We start from the raw sequence: 20,802 nt of genomic DNA, 5'->3' as shown, positions 1-20,802 counted from the left end.
GTGCTCAAAATCCAAACCCAAAAAGGAAATTGAAAATAAAATTACTACTATTGCGTTTGCCAGGAGTCGAACCCGGGTCTATTACTTGGAAGGCAATTATCCTAACCGTTGGATTACAAACGCTCTGACTATGTATCTTAATTAATATAGTTCTCAGCTATTATTTTAAAAAAAAATGTAATTTATATTAACTATATTAGGGCCCGTTAAGTCCCTAAGTGCTCAAAACTACGAACCCAACAAAATCAAAACAGATAATTAAGCTATTGCGTTTGCCGGGAGTCGAACCCGGGTCTATTGCTTGGAAGGCAATTATCCTAACCGTTGGACTACAAACGCATTGCTGTTAATTACAATAATTGATGGATATTAATAAAGGAGAAATATTTTGAAATGTTGAGTGGTAACAGGAGGCGAGAGGAATCCATCCACCAGTTTAGTTGGACATATTTGCAGGCTTTGTGGAGTTTCCAATATGTTGTGATTAAATATCTCTGTATTTTGGAATTGGGTTCGGTAAATTAGTCAAGGAAAGACCACGTGAGTCTGTATTTTTTGTTTTATTCCCCGATGGATGTTACAGTCCACTATGGATGGTCCTTCATAATGGAATTGGGTTCGGTGGATTTACTCAAAGGAGACCATATGCTCACCACCTAACGTGAAATGAATATATACCATACCATTACATCAATTTTGTTTTACACAAATTTTGACCATGATATAATTCTGTTGTAACCGAGTCATTTTATTGTTAATTCTACTAAATCTCTCATCTTTAGAAAAGTATCAACAGTACAATCTTGGACTTGGCCATCGTGGTTAAATGGCGCGTTTTGAACGACACACAACATAATCAAAATTTAATATTAAAACCAAAAAGGACAGTCGTACAGATCTGAAAGCCTTATTGGAAAACTTCGACAATTTCAAGGTGACTCCTTTTTGCACACAGCTCAGCTGCGACTCCTTCCAAGAAATGCTAAACGTACAAGGTTTCAAAGCATGAAAACAATTTGGAGGGTCTATTTTCTTCATTAAAGCTTTGAAGAAAAACTTAAAAAGGTTGAAACAAAATTTAGAATTATTTATATACACGCACGCGTTTGGTTCAAGGCCTGTCATATGTATCAAACAAATTTCGGAATATTAACCAAAAACAAAATGCCCCTTTGCTCATTCAGAGATCAACAAAAACAAAAATCATATAAAATTAAGATAGAATAACTGAACACCGTATTGAAATGCAGAGCAATTTAAAATCTGACGGTCTAAAAAGCAGTAAATCTAGGCCGGCGCCAAGCCAAAAAAAATTTTAACTCAGCCGTGGGTATTAAAAGCTTCCCACAACAAATTCTTTGGGGCAGGGTTAGTTAAGTCTCGAGCTTGCAAGGCGGCAGTCCTCAGAGTCCTAATCGTTGATTTATTCGCCTCCCAGAAAGACAGACTCCGGTAAGGCAATTTGTGCTTCTTGCAGAGTTCCCTCACCAGAGGGGAAACCTTCCTCAAATGGCACCGCGGCAACCTGGGGAACAAATGGTGCTCTAACTGGAACTGTAAACCACCGAAGAACCAGTCCATCATGGAAGGACAAGAGATATCTATTGTCCCACTTGTTTGCTTCTCGAACCAGTCGTTGCCTGTTGGGAGTCCAACGTACACATTTGCTGAGAAATGGTTCAATGTGAACTGAACGTGTTGAATCGATGTGACGGCGAAGCTGGCAAGAACAAACATGATCCTCTCCGGCCAATTGGGAAGACATGAAACCAGGAGGGGAACCATGTCCAAAACACAAGGATTCCCATTATGTTAAAACCTCTATCTGGGACACTACGGTTTGAAAACAAGAGCAAGAATGTTTGGACAAATAGGTTGACCCTTGCCACAATCATGACAGGGTAATATGTCCAGTGCTGGTAACTGACAAGAAACCTTGCTAAAGGATCGAAATTTAATGTCCTTCCATAAAAGCTAGAGGTTAAGGAAGTGAAAAAGTGTGAAGAGACGGCAAAAACAGGAATGTGCTGGAGATCGGGATCGTGGTCGAGGCTGTTGCAGGCAATGTGGTGAGCATTGTGAGTCCATTTCCACCAGGCAATGCTGATCCCGGTTAAACAATTCCCAGATAAAATCTGAGCGAGCTTGTTGTAACCGCGGCTAGTCATTACCTGGTAATGACCTGAATCGTGACCAACGTATGCGCTTTGCATCCAAAGCAAGCCCAACAAGATGGCCGACCCAAGATGTGCCCACACGCTATCACATCTCAAAACACCATAAAGAACAACAAGAAACAACAGAGCTACAGCTGTAAGTGAAAAAAGGGCTACATGTCCTTTCTTTTCAAACATACCGGCTTTGGCAAACTCCGAGACCAGCCTCCTATAATCCTTGGATACCTCCGACACCTCGAAATCTTTGAGATGATAACCAGTGAACAACTTGTCAAGATACTGCCAAGCGGTTCCAGGGTGATACGCCAGAAAGGCATCGGTAACATCTTGGCCGGCCAGATTCAAAAGCGGGATTTCCCCACCGGGATGCTCCTTTGCCCACTCTGAAACATCGTAAACCTTGCCCTGGATTGAGATCCACAAATCCCCAGATTTGTTATGCTCTTTCAGCTCTTCCGCACTAATGTATCTTTTCTCACCCTCCATTGAACCTCAACCAAAAATCTTTTCCTTGCAAATCCAAGTATACAAATCAAAACCAAGAAAAACCCCACTCGGTGTTTTCTTGATTCTTTTTTTTTTCTGGAAATGGGTTTCGGACTGTTCAACCAAAAGAATCCATTAACAAGAAATATGATTTCGTTTTGATCCTTAAAACTTTCTCCTTCAATATTTCTCTCTCTCCCCCTTTATCTCGATCTTTTATATATACTCGGCACTGCCCCTCTGCTTTTACGGAGATTTTAACGAAGGTTACTTGCGCTAGACTTTTGCGTGACTAGATATTTTTTTAATTTAATTACTATCTTTAATTAACTTTTTCATATCTCATCTAAATAAGGTCTAATTTTGCTCTCACTACTCAATATTTTTTTACACTTACGATTTAGCCTTTTTTTATAACAATTAATACCACAATTAAAGAAAATATGTTAAATTGGATGATGTGATTTTTAATTAAAAATTTAAAAGTAAAGACTTTTTATTTTGCTACTTTAAAATGATGTTAAAAACCCTTACAACATGGGATAACATTTTTTTTACTTATTTAACTTTTCATACGTGCAATCTTGATCACCTAAGCAACTTTTTTTTTAATTTTTAAAAAATTATCAACTGATTAAATTACTAAAATTAAAATATGCAAAGAGTTTAGACACTAACAACATAATTAAACCTCTTTAAATCTAATCTAAATAAATATCTTACAAAAAGATTATTAAACTAATTTTTCTTTTCAAACTTCTAATTTAGTACTATAAAAATTACAGCCAATAAGGAGACGTTTTAAGTTTGACGAAGAGCCAAGGCCCCACGCGCAAGGGCAACACCCCATTAGGTAGCTCATAATTATATTGTATTTTATGTAGCTGTGCAGTGACATGTGAATCAGATCCTTATAAATTTGAATCCCCCTCGTTAACAAAACTAATGCATTGAAGTAAACATGTGTGAACGTGTAATTATTTCATTAGTTAAGTTAGCTTTTAATTATATAATTAGACATAATTTTTAACAGAAATGATTAATTTATTCTTTGATCTAACGTATAAGAATTAATTTATCCACTTTTTGAGTAGAGGAAGCAAATTACAATCTAGTTTCTAATATAAGGGCCTCTATGGTACTTTTACCCATATTTTATCAACTTCACAGTTCTAATTAGGTTAAGATTTGCTCCAAGTTCTTGTATTTTTCATAGATTCAGGATTTAGTCTTCTTAATTTTATTTTTAGGAATTTAGTCTCTCTACATTTTTAATTTAAAAATATAAGTTCGACTGTTAATATTATTAGCTTTATGTCTATTACAATGTTATTTTATTTGTTATATGGTTACCAAATGAGTTTTTTTTATTTTAAAATGTCACCCTAATGAATTTAAGAAAATAACTTTAACAATCTCAACAATCAGACCTAAATTTTTAATTTCGAAAAGATGAAGGACTAAGTTCGTAAAAATAAAAATAAAAAGATTAAATTTTAAATATTTGGAAAGCGTAAGGACTTGTAACGTATTTTGACGGGTATATTAACAAGTGGTCTAATGTCCGACCCCAAAAAAAATTTTTTTAAAAAAAGTAGTCTGATTTGATTATTAGGAAAAAGATTTGTGGGCCATGCGACAGGTAAGGGGGTTTAATGAGGTAGGGTACATGGATTTAATGTGGACCGCCGTAGCAGAATATTTATTTTCATTTTATTTATTGTGAAAATAATCCCCAGTGTTTGAAATTGGAGATATTTTGGGGAAGGGTGCTGATGGGGGAGCTTTGCACCTCGCATCGCATGTGAGTTATGAACAAAGACACTGCCCTGCCCTTCACCTTGTTACTGTTATGCATTTGATCCATTCCTTTTTCCTTTTTCTCTTTTAATTTTAATATCCATTAAAATGAAATTTTTATGCCTTTTCGAGGTCTCAATTTTTTGCCAAATTAATTTTTTAAAAGGAGTTGGATTGTATTTTAATTAAGTAGGATAATACCTGTCTAATTAATAATTTTGATATCTTAGGCGTAGAAGTTAGAGCAAGGAAAGTCTGAAATAAAAATAATTAGTTTCAATAAATATCTAAAAATAAAATATTAGCAAAAAGGAATGAAATGATTGACCAAAAAACCAAAGCAGGACCACCGACACCTAGTGAGAATATGAATTTTTTGGAGAAACAAAAGGAAAAGTATGTCTCCAATCTCCATCATCAATTTTGCTGTTAAATTAAAATGCAGGAATAAGGGATATACTTGAGAATTGTAAATATTAAACACAGGCAAGATGAGGAAAGGGCAAATGGCGACGTGTGAGAGAGTGGAAGGGGAGGGTTTAGATTTTAGAGTAAAATAATGATTGGTCTGTCAACAACTATAATTACTTTAATTGGAAAATAACAGCTGTTTATATAATTTATTTCCCTAAACAAGCAGATCAATTTTAATAAATTATCTATGAAAGTATAAACAACGAGGAATTAGATCTATGGAAACACCGATTGAGAAAAGGCCTCCTAAACTTAAGCGTGTTGGTTAGGCGGAAATAAAGGGATGAGTTTTTCGCTTAATGTCCAAGATAGATATTTTGTTTTTCTTTGAGGAGAAGTATTTTAAAAAAAAAACCAATATTTCTGGGTTTTCTTTTTTATTTCTTTTGACTTTTTAAGGAAATATAACAACTGATGACTAATTTTGCACTCCCACGTTTAATGAATATATATAATACAAGGTTAAGTTTAACGACTTTAAAAACGAGTGGCAAAAAATAGAGTGGGGCTCACATGCTACTATTTTCAGCTAAGATTAGCGTTCTTCAAAAATGTTTTACAATAAAAGAATTGAGTTGAAAAATGTATAGAGTTGTACCAAGTACGACCTCACATTTATATTTTTATCAATTATTTAATTTTTTTATGTTATTAACACATCATTCTATTATTTTTAAATGTGCAAAATTGGCCTATCAGACATTAAACCTTAAATTTAATGTCTAATATTTAAAGTTCAAGATTTAGGGTAAAAAAATTATCGAAAGAATATGCTAATAACCTAAAAAATATGTTGAAATGACATTAAATAATTAGTAATAAATACGAGATGATGTCGCGTATCTGTTTTATAAAATTATTTTCTTGTTAAAATTAATAAGCTTAAAAGTTTTTAATTACTTATTTTTGTTGTAAAAGGTATCATAAATAAATTTATTTGGTACAACAAGAGTGAAAATTTTAGGCTTTGTTGAGCTTTTTTGTTTTTTGAAAAATAAAAATAGTTAAAAGAAAATGTGTTTTTGTTAAAAATATTTAATTTTTTAAATATATATATATGAAAATATAAAATTTTCATTCTTTCCTATAAAATGTTTTTATAAAATTAAAAAAATTGAAAATAATATTTTTTTTTAATTTTATATTTAATTAATGCATTTACTTCGATACAAATTCACATATTTTTCCAACCATTTTTTAATACAAAATCTCTAACCATGATTTCAGTTAGGGATAACTTATTATATGTTTCATGTTTCTATTTATAAAAAGATATAAATTATATTTCTTATATTTTTATTATTGAAAATTAATTTTTTTATTTACTAGGCATTTTTTTATTATCAAATAAATAAATAAAAACAATTTTTCACTATTTGAATTTTGCCCTTAAACAGTAGGTTTATCATATTAATTAATAATAGATTATGACACACTCATAATGTGAGTGAAATTTTATATAAAAAATTTATGTAAAAATTGAATACGACAAAATTGAGATTTTGAGATCTTTATGTCTTAGCATAGAGGAATCAAGAGAGGATTGGCAGAGCCTCGACCCCTTTAAAATAAAAAATTGTGATTTAGGTTTAAATAAAGGTAAAATTACATTTTGGACCCTTTAAAATTATAAAAATTTGATTTAATCCTTTAAAAATTATAAAAATATAGACTATAAAAAATTAAAATTTCATTCGACCCCCCTAAAAATTTATTTTGGCTTCACCCCTATGTCTTAAGTCAAATTTTTAAGATTTTTAATTCAATTATATGAACCCAATTAAATCTTATCAATTCATTTGACGATTTGATGGACGTACCAAATTAAAAGTTAGACATTATAAATTTATCCTCCTTTTATTTATTAGGGTTAAACACAAAAATTTATAACCTCGCTCACTTAGAATTTGTCTAATTAAAGGGAAAAGATAAAGAGAGAGAAAGTAATTTATCAAGTCTCATGATTAACTCCAATATATTATTTTAAAGATTATAAAGCAATATTAGAGTTTTGGTTTGCAAAATCTTAAAGATGAAAAGATTTTGAACCCTGTGTTGGCTTGATATAATTGAGAAGTAGTAAAAATATATAGAAATTATTTGTATTTAAGATATAAACTATTTATCCACCAATAACTACTTGACACTGGGCATAGTTAGAAAGAGAAGACGACTTTTTACTTAATTCTGCCACCTGATGGGATGGTAGATGATATTTTATTTTCCATGCCATGCTACAGTTGATTGTAGCTGTCAATGAATTTCCATCTTGTGTAAGGTGGGTATCTCTCTATATGACTGAGTATCTTAAAACAAGATATTATTAGTGTTTTACAACATAAAAACGTGGAAAAGGCCAAACATCCACAACCAAATTCATATGTTTCCTGCGTTTCGCATTCCACCTAAACTCGTATGTTTCTTACGTTTCGCATTCCACCTCAAATTTTAAATGAAATATAATACCATCAAAAACATATATCTTCAACTTTATTTATACATTAAAAAGCAATATAAAGATATGTTTTTCTCAAACCTCCATTGCAAAGGGTTTTATTTATTAAAATATCTCCTACATTTTTATGCTCTTCACAAATTTAAATTTAAATTTTTATAGTTTTTTTCTGAAATTTAATTCTTTTAATTTTTAGATTTCATTGTTAATATTTTTGGGTTAAAATTTGTTGGCGTAATACTAATTGTTGAACTTAAATTTTAAAAAGTTAAAGAAATAAAAGTATAGAAATTAAATTTTAAATTCATGAAAAAATATAAAGATTTATGGCATATTTTAATCAATAAAAATATTTTGCAAAAGAGTTAGATATTTACATGTGTCCAAAATCATTTTGGTTTATGGTTTGATTTGGTTCGGTATTAGGTTTTACTCATAAACAACTTTTTTTTAAAAGAATTTTATGAAAAATTAAAATTTACTTTATATTTTTTGGGATTTTTTTTATAATTTTAAGGATTTTTGAATGTTGTAAAAAATAATAATTTAAAATAATTCTTATAGATATATTTTAGAAAAATGTAAAAGGCATATTAAGTACTAAGGTACAAAAACTACATATTATAAGTATATATTTTAAGGTTTGATATAATATTAAAACTTGAAAGGATGGCATTAAAAATAGCTTGGTAAAAGCCGAATGATAAAAAAGAGGGTAGGCAGAGAAAGTGGTGTTGTGTGTCATTTACCTTATAAACGAATAAAGCTTTAATCTCGGAATAGACAATAGAGTCAGCACCTCAAGTCTGATGATATTGGTGGTTGGACCCTATAAATGAAAGAAAGTTGGAGATTAACCCTTTTTTTATGCTTAAACATGAGTAGATTTTTCAACATGGTTTATTGCTTCATCTAACCCTTATTAAGGATTCCTTAGCCTTACAACTTTACCACCTACACCCATCCATCAATGCTTTAAAGCTAAGTCTGTATAATGCTCCTTTTTGGGACTAATATTTGATAGGTACATCATAAAAAGTAAAATTAAAGTTTGTATAATTACGTGTAAACATTACCAAACTGTTGGACAAAAACTGAAAAAATTAAAGTTGGAAGGGACTAATTAGTTAAGAAAGATTTAAACCATATTTATTATTATTAAATAATTATTATTTTGCAAAATCCTTTTTTCTGATTCTGGTGGGTTAATATTTTGTATGGCCTTAGAAGGAAAAAAACAAACAAACAAACATTTAGCATACATTGTAATTCGATTTATGGCGTGATATGCACCAATTATTACTAACTCGAAACTCAAATAAGATCTGGGTTGCCTACTTGTGACCTGAACAGGCCCCATGAAAGCTCGATGAAGCAAACCAAAAATGTCAAGAGGGGGGCGAATTGACTTTCAAAAATTTTGGTTAAAGCAAAGGCAAAAATGAAACAAAGAACACAAAGAATTTAGAGTGGTTCGGCCCCAATTGCCTACTCCACTACCTTAGCTTTCCACCACTTAGGATTTTTCCAAAATTCACTAATTTGTTCAACCTTTGAGGACAAGGTTTAAGCTTACAACCCCTTAAGATTTCTACCTCAAATCTTAAGTTTCAAAACCTCTCAAAGAGATACAAATGAACAAATAAAGAAACAATCCATACAAAATAAAATTGTTTGCAAATTGAAGCACAAATACAATGAGATACACTTAAGCAAAATAAAAGAGATAAGGCTCACAAATATATGTAAGAAGAATATGAAAATTTAAGCTCTAAGATTGTTTGATTAATGATTTTTGCTTGAAAGTACTTTCTTGGATGTTGTAGGACTTTAAAAGATAGTATTTATATCCCCTAATAGATTTTCGTCCGTTGAGGTTGTTGGTGAAGTTAATATGGCCGTTGGGAATGTAAAACCAGAATATTTATTTCACATGCAACTACGAGTATCAATACCTCCAAAAAGGGTATCAATATTTTTTTTGTCATAAATGCTAATTCAGTGTTCGTTGGAATAAAATAATCGATACTTCAAAAATATTTTGTAGGCTTTATGAATAAGTATCAATACCGGATCGATACTTTGTAAGGTTTATGAGAAACAAATACAATTTTGGTATCATTTTTAAGAAAGGTATCGATTATTTTCAAAAAGTATCAATACAAAAAACATGGTATTGATAATTCTTAGGGTTTTGATAGAATTTTTTTTGGTCTTGATTTTTTTAAGGGTATCGATTATTTTAAAAAATTATTGATACTTGGCCAAATGGTATCGTTACTTTTTGGCTTGGAGCAATTCTGACTTGTTTAAAAATCATTTTGATGTGTTAAACTGATTTTAACTTAATTGAGATCATTTTGACTTGGTTAAAAATATTTTCACTTGATTTTAAAATTGTTTCAAAATTTTCTAAGAGTTTATTGTAAGTATTCAAAGTTTTATTTCTTAGAATTCAAATTTAAAATTTATTTTGTCAAATTTAGCTTATATTCAAAAACACTTTTAATTTGTTATATCAAAATCTTTTATCAAATAAAGCTTAGTTTAACATCCCACTAGATGGGTGTGTGCGAGACGTATAACGAGAGAACAGCCAAGGGAGCTTGCGGTATCAACTCGGACGAGTTGAAGGGTGTTCGCAGTCTAATAATTCTAGTGTTGTAACTTAGGTAGGGTTTGAAAACCCATTTAGTAATTGGATTTGAGCGTAATTGTTTGGGCAACTATTGTAATTGATGAGTCCCACTAAATTGGTTATAATTAAAGCACTCTAAATAAATTTTCTATTTTTAGAAAAGAGGGTGAGAATTGGAGTAATTACACAGGTAATAACTTTCAAATCCAATTACTTTATGGCTTTTCAAATACTCATACATGATTTTTTTTTAATTATACAAGTTTAAGATATGAAAATTGCATTATAAGCATGAACACATGAGTATTTGGGATGGATGTAGCCAAAAATTTCTAAAATTATATTATTAATCCTAAAAATTATATTTTAAAAATAATGTGCATGTTATAATATACTTATTTATTAAAAATTATGGCCAAAAAGTATGAAAGTAACTTATTTACATGTCCATGCTATATATTATAAAAAAACAATATACTTATTTAAAAAAAAATTCTAATTTTTTGCCATAAAATGATACAAATTTATATTATTTATAAAAATTATTAAACACTTTATAAAACATGTTTTATAAAGGTTATATGTTATAAATTTTATATTATTTTTAACCTAGTTTACAAATTATAAAAAAGGGCTATAATCTAGCATAAGGCTTTTTCTAAATTAAGTCTATTAAGTTTTTATAATTAAAATTACATACTGTTTACACTGCGAACGCAAATATTATGTGGTAGATGCTCGTTATTCAAATACAAAAGTTTTTCTTACATCATATTGTGGGATATGTTACCATTTCAGAGAACAGAGCTGGATACGAGCACTCGAATCGACTCGCAAGCTCTTGAATTTGAGACATCAAAAGCTTCACAAATGGTATGATCCATACTTTTAAGAGTACATAGAAGAAGGATTGATCATATCAATTCCACCTATGATTGAAGTTATGGAATATGCAACATGTTACCACAATACAATATTATTTTTTATGATATACTAAGGTGAGGTTGTTAATATGAAAAATATTTTTTAGAACAAATATTTTCTCAACCACATTTTAAAGCCTTGAATGTTTTTAAATTAAAGAGTTTGCGAGTTGTCTATGATGTTTGTGTCTAGCAGCGGTCTCTCAAATGGTATCATTTCCCATGATATGGTGCAAGAAAACTTTTTCTATTTGTGCAATTATAAATGTTGCAAATATGTTAGTGAAATAAACAATAATATAAAATATTAATTTAAATCACAAGGTCGAACCAGAATAATATAGATATATATATAATCTAAAAAATAAAAATTGAAAATAAAACTAGATCGAAATTGTGTACTTGTAGGTATGCAGAAATTTGACTGGTAGTTGAGACATGTTTTCATAGTTTCCTTAAGACAGATTCGGCCACTCATTTGGTGCTGAAGAAACATTAGTCGACTGTTTCCCAGGATACAACAACAAGATGAGCACAAAGTAGCACGACTGTACTTGGATTTGCACCACCTCTCCCCGCGTATGAGGAAGAGCATTAGCTTAGTCATTCAATAACCACCAAGTTGATTCATATATATAAACATATTTCATACTTAATATCTAACCAATATGGAACTAAGCTTTCCATTTTCCTCAACATAATTCCCAAATGGCTTACTTTGAGCATCAATTTCTCATTCATCATTTAACCATTTTGAGCATATGATATACCGTTGTAAAGGTCTCATAGGGTAGAATATAAAACCATAATTTTATAAATCAAATCTCTACCTTTACCAGTCGATATGCCTCAAAGCTTCCAAAAATCTATTTTTTCCAACAATCCCCCACATGAATGAAATTGATAGTTTTAAGGAAAAACATTGACTCAATGTGGTGATAAAAATCTACAATCAATAGTTTCATAGGATAGGTAGGCATCAACCCTTGAACCTTCCCTTGTGAAAGTATATTTACTTTACTAGCTGACAAGTAGACGCGATGCCCTTGAACTGTTTTGTCGTTTGTGTAAACGATGATATACCTTACACAACTACCTCTCTAGCCAGGTTTTAGTTTTCATAGGTATGTTCATATGGTCGTGAACATATCTTGATTCTGCAAGAGTTTGAAAGAACTATGCCTCAGTAGTTTCCTCAAAGCGGCCCCACTTCACTCCCACATAAGTGACTTATGTTGCTCAGTTCACTGAAACACACAACGGTCATTAAAAGCATTGCTTAACCTATCCAACTTTTAATCATTGTTTATATCATAGGAACATACTTGGGATAAGAACCCCTAAAATAACCTCACAAGGTCTATGCAAGTAGGTTGTCCCTTTGAACCTATATCTTGAGATATCTTGTCAACTAGGTTGGGTTTTCCTTCATAAGATAAGTCAGATTGAATCTCAATGTCTTCAGTCGAAATAACGTGAAACGGATTCGATCGATATCTCCTAAGCATTGAAACGTGAAAAAACAACATCTTCTGTTGCCATGTCTTGAAATTCTATCTAGAGAATTTCGCAGGTTTCTTGTTGTGGCTTACAACCACCAACAATATTGAATTTTGATTCAAAGCCTGAATTGGAACCAACACTCCAAATTGCAAATTGGGTGAATTAGTGGGAGTTTTCATTTTTTCTTATTAAGATTTCGAAAATGAAACCAGAATTAGTAATAATAATAAACAGAAATTTTAATTTCCAGTTTATTCTACTACCCTTCGATTCTGTTAAACGACAGAATTTAGTTAGGAACTAAAAATATTGAAACAAAATCAATAACCAATTTCTGGTACCAAAATTGTTACTCTCAAACAATTACTGTTAACAACAGAAATCGAATAGATTCTATTGAATAGCAGGAATGGAATCTTGAAATAGAATTGTTCAATTGATTTTTGTTTGGAAATAGAAAATGGTAAAGATCTTGTCTTAAAATTATTGCAAATACGTTAGTGAAATAAACAATAATGTAAAACATTGATTTAAATCACAAAATCAAACTAGAAAAATATAGATATATATAATCTAAAAAAAAAAGAAATTGAAGATAAAATTAGACCGAAATTGTGTACTCATAAGTAGGTAAAAACCCGACTAGTAGTTAAGGCCTGTTTTCATAGTTTCTTTAAGACAGATTCGGTAGCTCCTTTGGTGCTGGAGAAACATTGGTCGACTGCCTCCCAGGACACAATAACGAGATGAGTACGGTAGTAGCATGACTGCAGTGATCAACGAACTGTAGCCTAACTTTCTTCTATCACCGAAAACAAGTTCAAAATATACTGGGAAAAGATCTCAAAATTTTTGTAGGAAAAATATAGAAAAATTCAGTGTATATATTCTCCTGCTGATTATTTCGGTTTAATTTAGAAATTTTGACTAATGAAGCCATCAACGTCCTTGAATTAAGGAGCCATTAAACTCAATTTAATATTTGTCCTTTTAATTATAAACAAAATTTGAAGAGATGAGCTCTCTGAGGAAAAATAAAATTACGTATTGGGTTAAAATATCCGCAGGCCTAGAAAGGCCTGATAGGTTCAGACATTTTGCGTCGTGCGGGTGTGCCCCTAACCCCGACGGGTTTGGATTTGCACCCCTTACGCACGAGGGAGAGTATTAGCTTAGTCATTTAATAACCACAAAGTTGGTTCATATATATATAAACATATTTCACATTTGATATCTAACCAATGTGGAACTAAACTTTCTATTATTCACAAGTGGCTTACTTTGAGCATCAATTTTTCATTCATCACTCAACCATTTTGAGCATATGATATACCGTTGTAAAGGTTTCATGGGGTAGAATATAAAACCATAATTTTATGATTCAAATCTCCACCTTTACCAATCATGAATATGCCTCAAAGCTTCCTAAAATATATTTTTCCAACAATAAAAACTTAATTTAGAGAAAAATTTATACTAAGTTATATCACTTTTTATAATACGTAAACTAAATAAAAATAATATAAAATGTAAAATATATCACCTTTATTAAAAAAGTTTTATAAATTATTCAAAACTTTCATAATATTTTTTATAAATAATATAACTCTTTGCCATAAGTTTAGAAATAAAACTATAACAATCTTTTATGAGTAAGTATATTATTAAGTATATTATTTTTATAATAAATAACATGGACACATAAATAAGTTATGTCCATACTTTTTGGACATAACTTTTTATAAATAAATATATTTTAACACTTTTGTAACATGTAAATTATTTTTTATAATCAACTTTTTTACCATAACTTTGGAATTCTTTTAGGATTTAAATAATATAATTTTTGTTATAACTTTATAAAATACATAAATTATTTTTATAATATAATTTTTTAAGATTTAGAATATAATTTTTTTTTATCATAACCATCCCAAGCACTCATACATGTATGTGTTCATGCTTATAATATATATCTTTTATAATTCTTATAAAAATATTTTTTTAAAAAAATTGGATTTAAGTGTAATTACATATGTAATTATTTCAATTCTCACCCATTAAAAATCAAAAAGTGTAATTGGGAATTTGGGATGCTCAATTACACCCAATTTTGTTACAATGATTACTCAAACTTGACACTCTTATGAAATTACAAACAGTTATACCCAAATCTAATTACTAGAGAACTTCCTAAACATTACCTTAATATTAAATTAACCTAAAATGTAATTACTCTTGGTTTAATTTCCCCAACATCATGCATGTTCCCATATTTGGTTGATAGCTAGCTTACATCCCGACTTATTTGAGTACTTACGGATTTGGATCAACTAATAAGCCCTAGCTTTTGAAAATAAAAATGTATTTGCGCATCTTTACAATTCATTTTTGAACGTTGTCCACTCTTTTGATGTAACGCTCCAAAATTTTTCATCAATCTTAATGTATTTTGGTAATACCTTCTGTCAAACCATTTTTATTTTAAAAAACGGGGATCGACTTTTAAACAAAGTATGGTGTCGCCACCAATCCTTTTTGTTTAGGTGTGATCGGGTCACCCTGTGATCGATCATTTTAATAAAGCATTTCAGTTTATTAAAACAACGTTTTTGGTCTACAAAAAATTAGAAAACGGATTCAGGAGTAAGTTACGCGCAAGGAAGGATTAGCACCCTCGCAACGCCCAAAATTGGTATCGTATTGATCAATTAACGTCCTAATGTTGAAAATTTGAAAAAGATTTTAAAATATAATGCCTTTAAAACATTTGGATAACTTGAATTGGATATTGAGATTCTCTCGCTTAGAAGGAATAAAATATTACGTCCAGCACGATTAGATACAATATTTCGAACCCTCGAGACAAGATCATCTCAGGATTTCCAAAACACATGCACTTAAAACTTTTAAAAAGGATATTTGGCTATTCGGCCCAAACGGTAAATCGAAACCCAGCACGATTGGGCACGATTTACCGAATTTTCAAATATGAAACATTGCCTCATTTTAATTTGAGAAAACATGGATGAAATTTCAAAAGGATATTCTGTATTTTAGTCGAATGGAAAATCGAAACCCAGCACGATTGGGCACGATCTCTCAAACTTCCAAACACTAAATATTGCCTCGTTTTAGTTTAAGAAAACATGAATAAAATTTCAAAAAAAAGCTATTTCGTATTTTAGTCGAATGAAAAATTGAAACCCAGCACGATTGGGCACGATCTCTCAGACTCTCCAAACATGAAATATTGCCTCGTTTTAGTTTTAAAAAGCATGGACAAAATTTCCAAAGGATATTTCGTATTTTAGTTGAACGGAAAAAAATCGAAACCCAGCACGATTGGGCACGATTTCTCGGACCTCCAAACACGAAATAATCCCTTAAGTTGAGAGGGTTCTTTGAAACGCGGGTGATTATAAAAGCGGTGAAGTACATTTATTCGGTTTATATAAAAAAATGAATTGAACAATTTAATATGACAAAGTAAGCAAGCTCGTTCATAAATCAATACACAGAAATCCAAAAGCAAAGTAACTAATATGGAACATGTACATAGTTAATATATTACATCATTTATCAACGATATTACAAAGGTGCGGATATGTAAATTAAAACACACAAAAACAAACAATAAACAAACAAACAATACATAAAATAAATTGTATACAGTCAAACAATACATGCAAAATTTTAAAATTAATTATAAAATAAATAAAAATAAGTAATGCATAAAATACAAAATATTGATCTATCTAAATTAATAATATACATATAATGAAAACTTATTATAAATACATGTACAGAAATAATGATATAAAAACGTTTGAAATAAACAAAAATACATCATAAAATAACTTTAAAAGGCATAAATTATATATATAGATTTAAAAGGAAATGTACAACAATTTACATATATATAAAATCAACAATTTTGTAACGAAACAGTATAAATGATATACAAAACAATATATATACGAATAAATAATATACACAAAATACAAATAGCTTAATATAAATAATATATATATAAATAATAATATAATATTTAAAAATATTCATAAAAGAGAAAATAAATAAAATATAATAAAACAAAAAGAAAATATACAAAAGAAAATACAACAAGAAAAAATTAAAATAAGGTGGAATCAATTAACAAAATGTTAAGATAATATGAAAAAGGGGGAAAGAATGAATGAATTATAAAGAATATAAAAATATGAATTTTAAAAGAACTCAATGGAAATAAAAATAAAATTAAGGGGATAATTTGTAAACAAATAGAATTTCTAAAGTGTAGACAAGGACTAGAATGAAATGTGCCCAAATGAATAGGGACTTGAAATAAAATATTCCAACTCACAAAAGGCAATATTTAAATGAGGAGTAAATTGAAACGATGCGCAAATCCTTCGAAATAAAAACCATTATTCAATCATTATTTTTTGTGTTCGTATTCAGCATCTCCTCTCCTTTTTTCCAAAAAAAACTCTCCATTTACAATAGTTTTGAATGGCTTTATAGCCAAATTTTACAACTGATTGCCCCTTTCTCTTTTCCTAGGCAAGTGGGGTAATAGGGTTAGTGAGGTGATTTAGTGGGGTGATGGAATTAGTAACAAGTGGGGTGATGGAGTTAGTGGTCGGTTTAGTGGTGTACTAATTGGATGGTTGGTGTTTTGGACTCTGCTTGTTGGGCTCTACAGCTGCCCCTCTTTGCTCGTTGTCGTGTAACGAGAATAGAGCAAAAACTTCAAATAGGACCAATTTTGCCCGGTCTTGCGAAATCTTCAACTTATTTGATGCTCCTCTTCTTCAAGTAGTCCTACAGCAACTTCAAGAAGATAACGTTTGTAATTTCAACCTGTTCCACTGCAACTTCAGGGAGATGAGGTCAATGGCTAAAATCTGCTCCATAGCCGATATATGGAGATAAGACTTGTCATTTCTGATCTGCTCCATAGCCGATATATGGAGATAAGATTTGTAATTTTTAGTCTCCTTCTTACAACTTCAAGAAGATAAGACTAGTATCTTCAACCTGCTCTCTTGCTACCTCAGAGAGATAAGGCTGGTGGCTAAAATCTGCTCCATAACCGATACATGGGGATAAAACTCACCATTTTTTATCTGCTCCATAGTCGATACATGGAGATAAGATCTATAATTCTTCAGTCTGCTTCCTGCAACTTCAGGAAGATAAGACTAGTGGCTAAAATCTGCAGCATAGCTGATACATGAGATAAGACTCGCCATTTCTGATCTACTCCATAGTCGATACATGGAGATAAGATCTGTAACTTTTCAGTCTGCTTCCTGCAACTTCAAGAAGATAAGATTAGTGGTTAAATTCTGCTCCATAGCCGATACATGGAGATAAGACTCGCCATTTCTGATCTGCTCCATAGCCGATACATGGAGATAAAATCTGTAACTTTTCAATTTGCTTCTTACAACTTCAGGAAGATAAGACATGTATCTTCAACCTGCTCTCTTGCTACCTTAGAGAGATGAGGCTGATGGCTAAAATCTGCTCCATAGCCGATACATGGAGATAAAATTCACCATTTTTTATCTGCTCCATAGCCGATACATGGAGATAAGATCTGTAAATTTTTAGTCTACTTCCTGCAACTTCAGGAAGATAAGACTTTTATCTTCAACCAACTCTCTTGCTACCTCAGAGAGATAAGGGTGGTGGCTAAATCTGCTCCATAGCCGATACATGGAGATAAGACTCGCCATTTTCGATCTGCTCCATAGCCGATACATGGAGATAAGATCTGTAATTTTCAGTCTGTTTCCTGCAACTTCAGGAGGATAAGACCTGCAGCTAAAATCTGCTCCATAGCTGATATATGGAGATAAGACTCGCCATTTCTGATCTGCTCCATAGCTGATACATGGAGATAAGATCTATAATTTACAGCTTGTTACCCTACTACTTAGGGAGTTAAGGCTCGCAACTTTATCGATATACTGCACTGTCCTCTGAAGAACATAATCTGTAAAATCAGTTTCATGTATATATGCTTATGCCAAACAGTTAGGATGCTATGATTGAAATAAATCAAATGCTCCTAGCTAGATGTGATGCTTATGCCAAATAATTAGGATGCTATGATCAAAATGAATCAAATGCTCCTAACTAGATGTACTATGAATGACATTGGTATGAATGTATAGTGTCATGAGAAATGCCCCTTTTTATGCTTAAAGTGTTATCACTCATTATTCATCAAGGCCTTATTACTGGCGTATTAATTGCCATCTTGTTTGGCTGGTATTCTTGACAAACTCAGAAGCAATCCCATTCTGCTCAGCAAGCCTACCTCAATGTAGTTTCAAAGTCCCTTCCATTGTACCTTCTAGGACATAAAGTTTGTACTTCCCACTGCAACTTTAGGGGAATAACATTTGGTTTCTTCTATCAATCCTGTTGCAACTCAGAGGTATAGGATTCGTACCATCTTCTTCAATCAAATGATCTATTACACCCTTCTCTGAATAATATGACCAGATGCATATGCAGAATATAAATTTTCTTTTTCGAGCTGATCTCATTTAATACTTGGGTGAACATTGTTCGTCATTCGTCGAGGTTGTATCACTGATGCCACATCTTGTATTTGATACTTTTGATAAGAAATCTAAAGAGATAGTGATAATTTAGACTCCTCTTTCCAACCCTTAAGTTTGGTAAGTTCTAAATAATAGTCCTGTTTCAGGTTCTTGTATTATTTAGAAGCTTCCAGAGTAATATGCAGAACCTCTTTTTGTGAAGGTATTATTAGTCCACTAATCATTATTTCGATACAAAAATGCTTAAAAAGGGATTATAACAATGTACCAGAAGGAAATTAGGAGCATAGCTCGAAGTAAGTAAGCAAATGCAACTTTAAGAAAGAAATTTATTGGAATGTATCTTGAAAAGAATAAGATAATCAAAGATATTAAATCCAAAAACTAGTGAGATGAAAAATTAGGTGCCCCAGATATCCTAGCCTGAGCTTCTCTGTACGAACTTCTTGAGGACCATTTTGAGCTTGACATGTGTTTAGGAGATCTATAGTACTTTGTCGATGCTCCAAGACATAACGTACTTCCTCTTCATTGATTCTAGCATAACAAGACTACCATATGCCTCATTGGGCAGGTCCTTGCCATCCATTTCAGTCAATACTAATGCTCCTTTAGAACAGGCATTCTTTACTACATAAAGTCCCTCTCAATTTGGCATATTTCTTCCTCTGAAATCCTTCTATATAGGAATGATCTTCTACAATATCAAGTTCCCCTTGGTGGAATTCTCTAGGACGAACCTTTCTGTCGTAAACTTGCATCCTTTATTTTTGGTATGTTTTGACTATGACGGGTAACTTTCAACCTCTTTTCTTCAATTAAGTTCATTGAATCCTTCTGCTTCATTTAATTCTTGACTCAATCGAAGCTTGGAGAGAAGGAATCTCGATTTCAATACCGTTTTTATCACATAAACCAACGAGCAATGTGTTGCCCCAACGAGTCCTGGTTAAAGTTCGATAAGCATAGAGGGTAAATTGTAACTTCTTTATGTCAATTGTTACAAGTCTCGGTCTCCTTTCACTATGACCTTTGTTTTTTTGGGGGGTTTGATGACTTTGTAACATTGGCATTGAAGTGACCTTCACCCTCCTCTTAAAGTAATTGACAACTGCCAAGATGAATCGATGTATATTAGTTGAGAATGATCTGATAACATCCATGCCCCACATAGAGAAAGTTTGTGAAAAAATGAATGAGGCACATGAATTTTGTCTCACTAAATAGCTAATGCAATCCCCTTCCATGGTGGATCAATAGTATCCAAACCTCATAATTAGCGTGGCTACCGTGAAGTTATTAACATATGTCCGTCTAACACCATATAGATATTTTTATCATCCACAAGTCTTAATATCTCGGGTATATCTTGACATGATCACGCAAAAACCTCTTTGATTTCTTGGAATAACTCAATGACGATTCTCTTTGTCTTCGTGGTAATGCAGGTACCGATCTTTACCTCTTACTTATAATGTCCACTAACCCTTTGTAGAGTAGGATCTATTTTTCATATTGTTCTACAATCCTTAACAAATCAGGAGATAAGCTACAATCTCTGGCATCTTCAAAGTTCCGAGATCTGCTTAAACACATATCTCACTCCAAAAGGGAATCAGTTACAGCGTGCTCCTGTCGTTGATATCCGGGGACCTATTGTAGGTACGAAGGCATATTTCCAAAGAATAAATGATTCTAAGGATGATTATTTATATGATATGATCATAGATGAAGAATAAAAAAAAATATTTAGAAGACAGTC

At 31.4% G+C, this 20,802-nt stretch overlaps 1 protein-coding gene and 2 non-coding genes across 3 annotated transcripts; all 3 read right to left on the bottom strand.

Annotated features, from left to right (window-relative positions):
• Positions 1-51: 51 nt before the first annotated feature.
• On the bottom strand, positions 52-123 carry TRNAG-UCC (transfer RNA glycine (anticodon UCC)). Its single transcript has one exon. It is a non-coding gene; the product is annotated as a tRNA-Gly (tRNA).
• A 144-nt stretch (positions 124-267) lies between these two features.
• Positions 268-339, bottom strand: TRNAG-UCC (transfer RNA glycine (anticodon UCC)). The gene has a single exon. It is a non-coding gene; the product is annotated as a tRNA-Gly (tRNA).
• An 848-nt stretch (positions 340-1,187) lies between these two features.
• Positions 1,188-2,881, bottom strand: LOC107955267 (delta(8)-fatty-acid desaturase 2). Its single transcript, XM_016891007.2, is given in 2 exon segments — positions 1,188-1,775; positions 1,778-2,881. Coding segments are annotated over 2 exon segments (1,341 nt in total). The 5' UTR covers positions 2,664-2,881; the 3' UTR covers positions 1,188-1,320.
• Between the last annotated feature and the right edge of the window lie 17,921 nt (positions 2,882-20,802).

The sequence above is a fragment of the Gossypium hirsutum genome, chromosome A07 (assembly GCF_007990345.1).
Source record: "Gossypium hirsutum isolate 1008001.06 chromosome A07, Gossypium_hirsutum_v2.1, whole genome shotgun sequence".
Taxonomy (NCBI): domain Eukaryota; kingdom Viridiplantae; phylum Streptophyta; class Magnoliopsida; order Malvales; family Malvaceae; genus Gossypium; species Gossypium hirsutum.
This window is presented reverse-complemented; position numbering and strand designations above follow the sequence as displayed.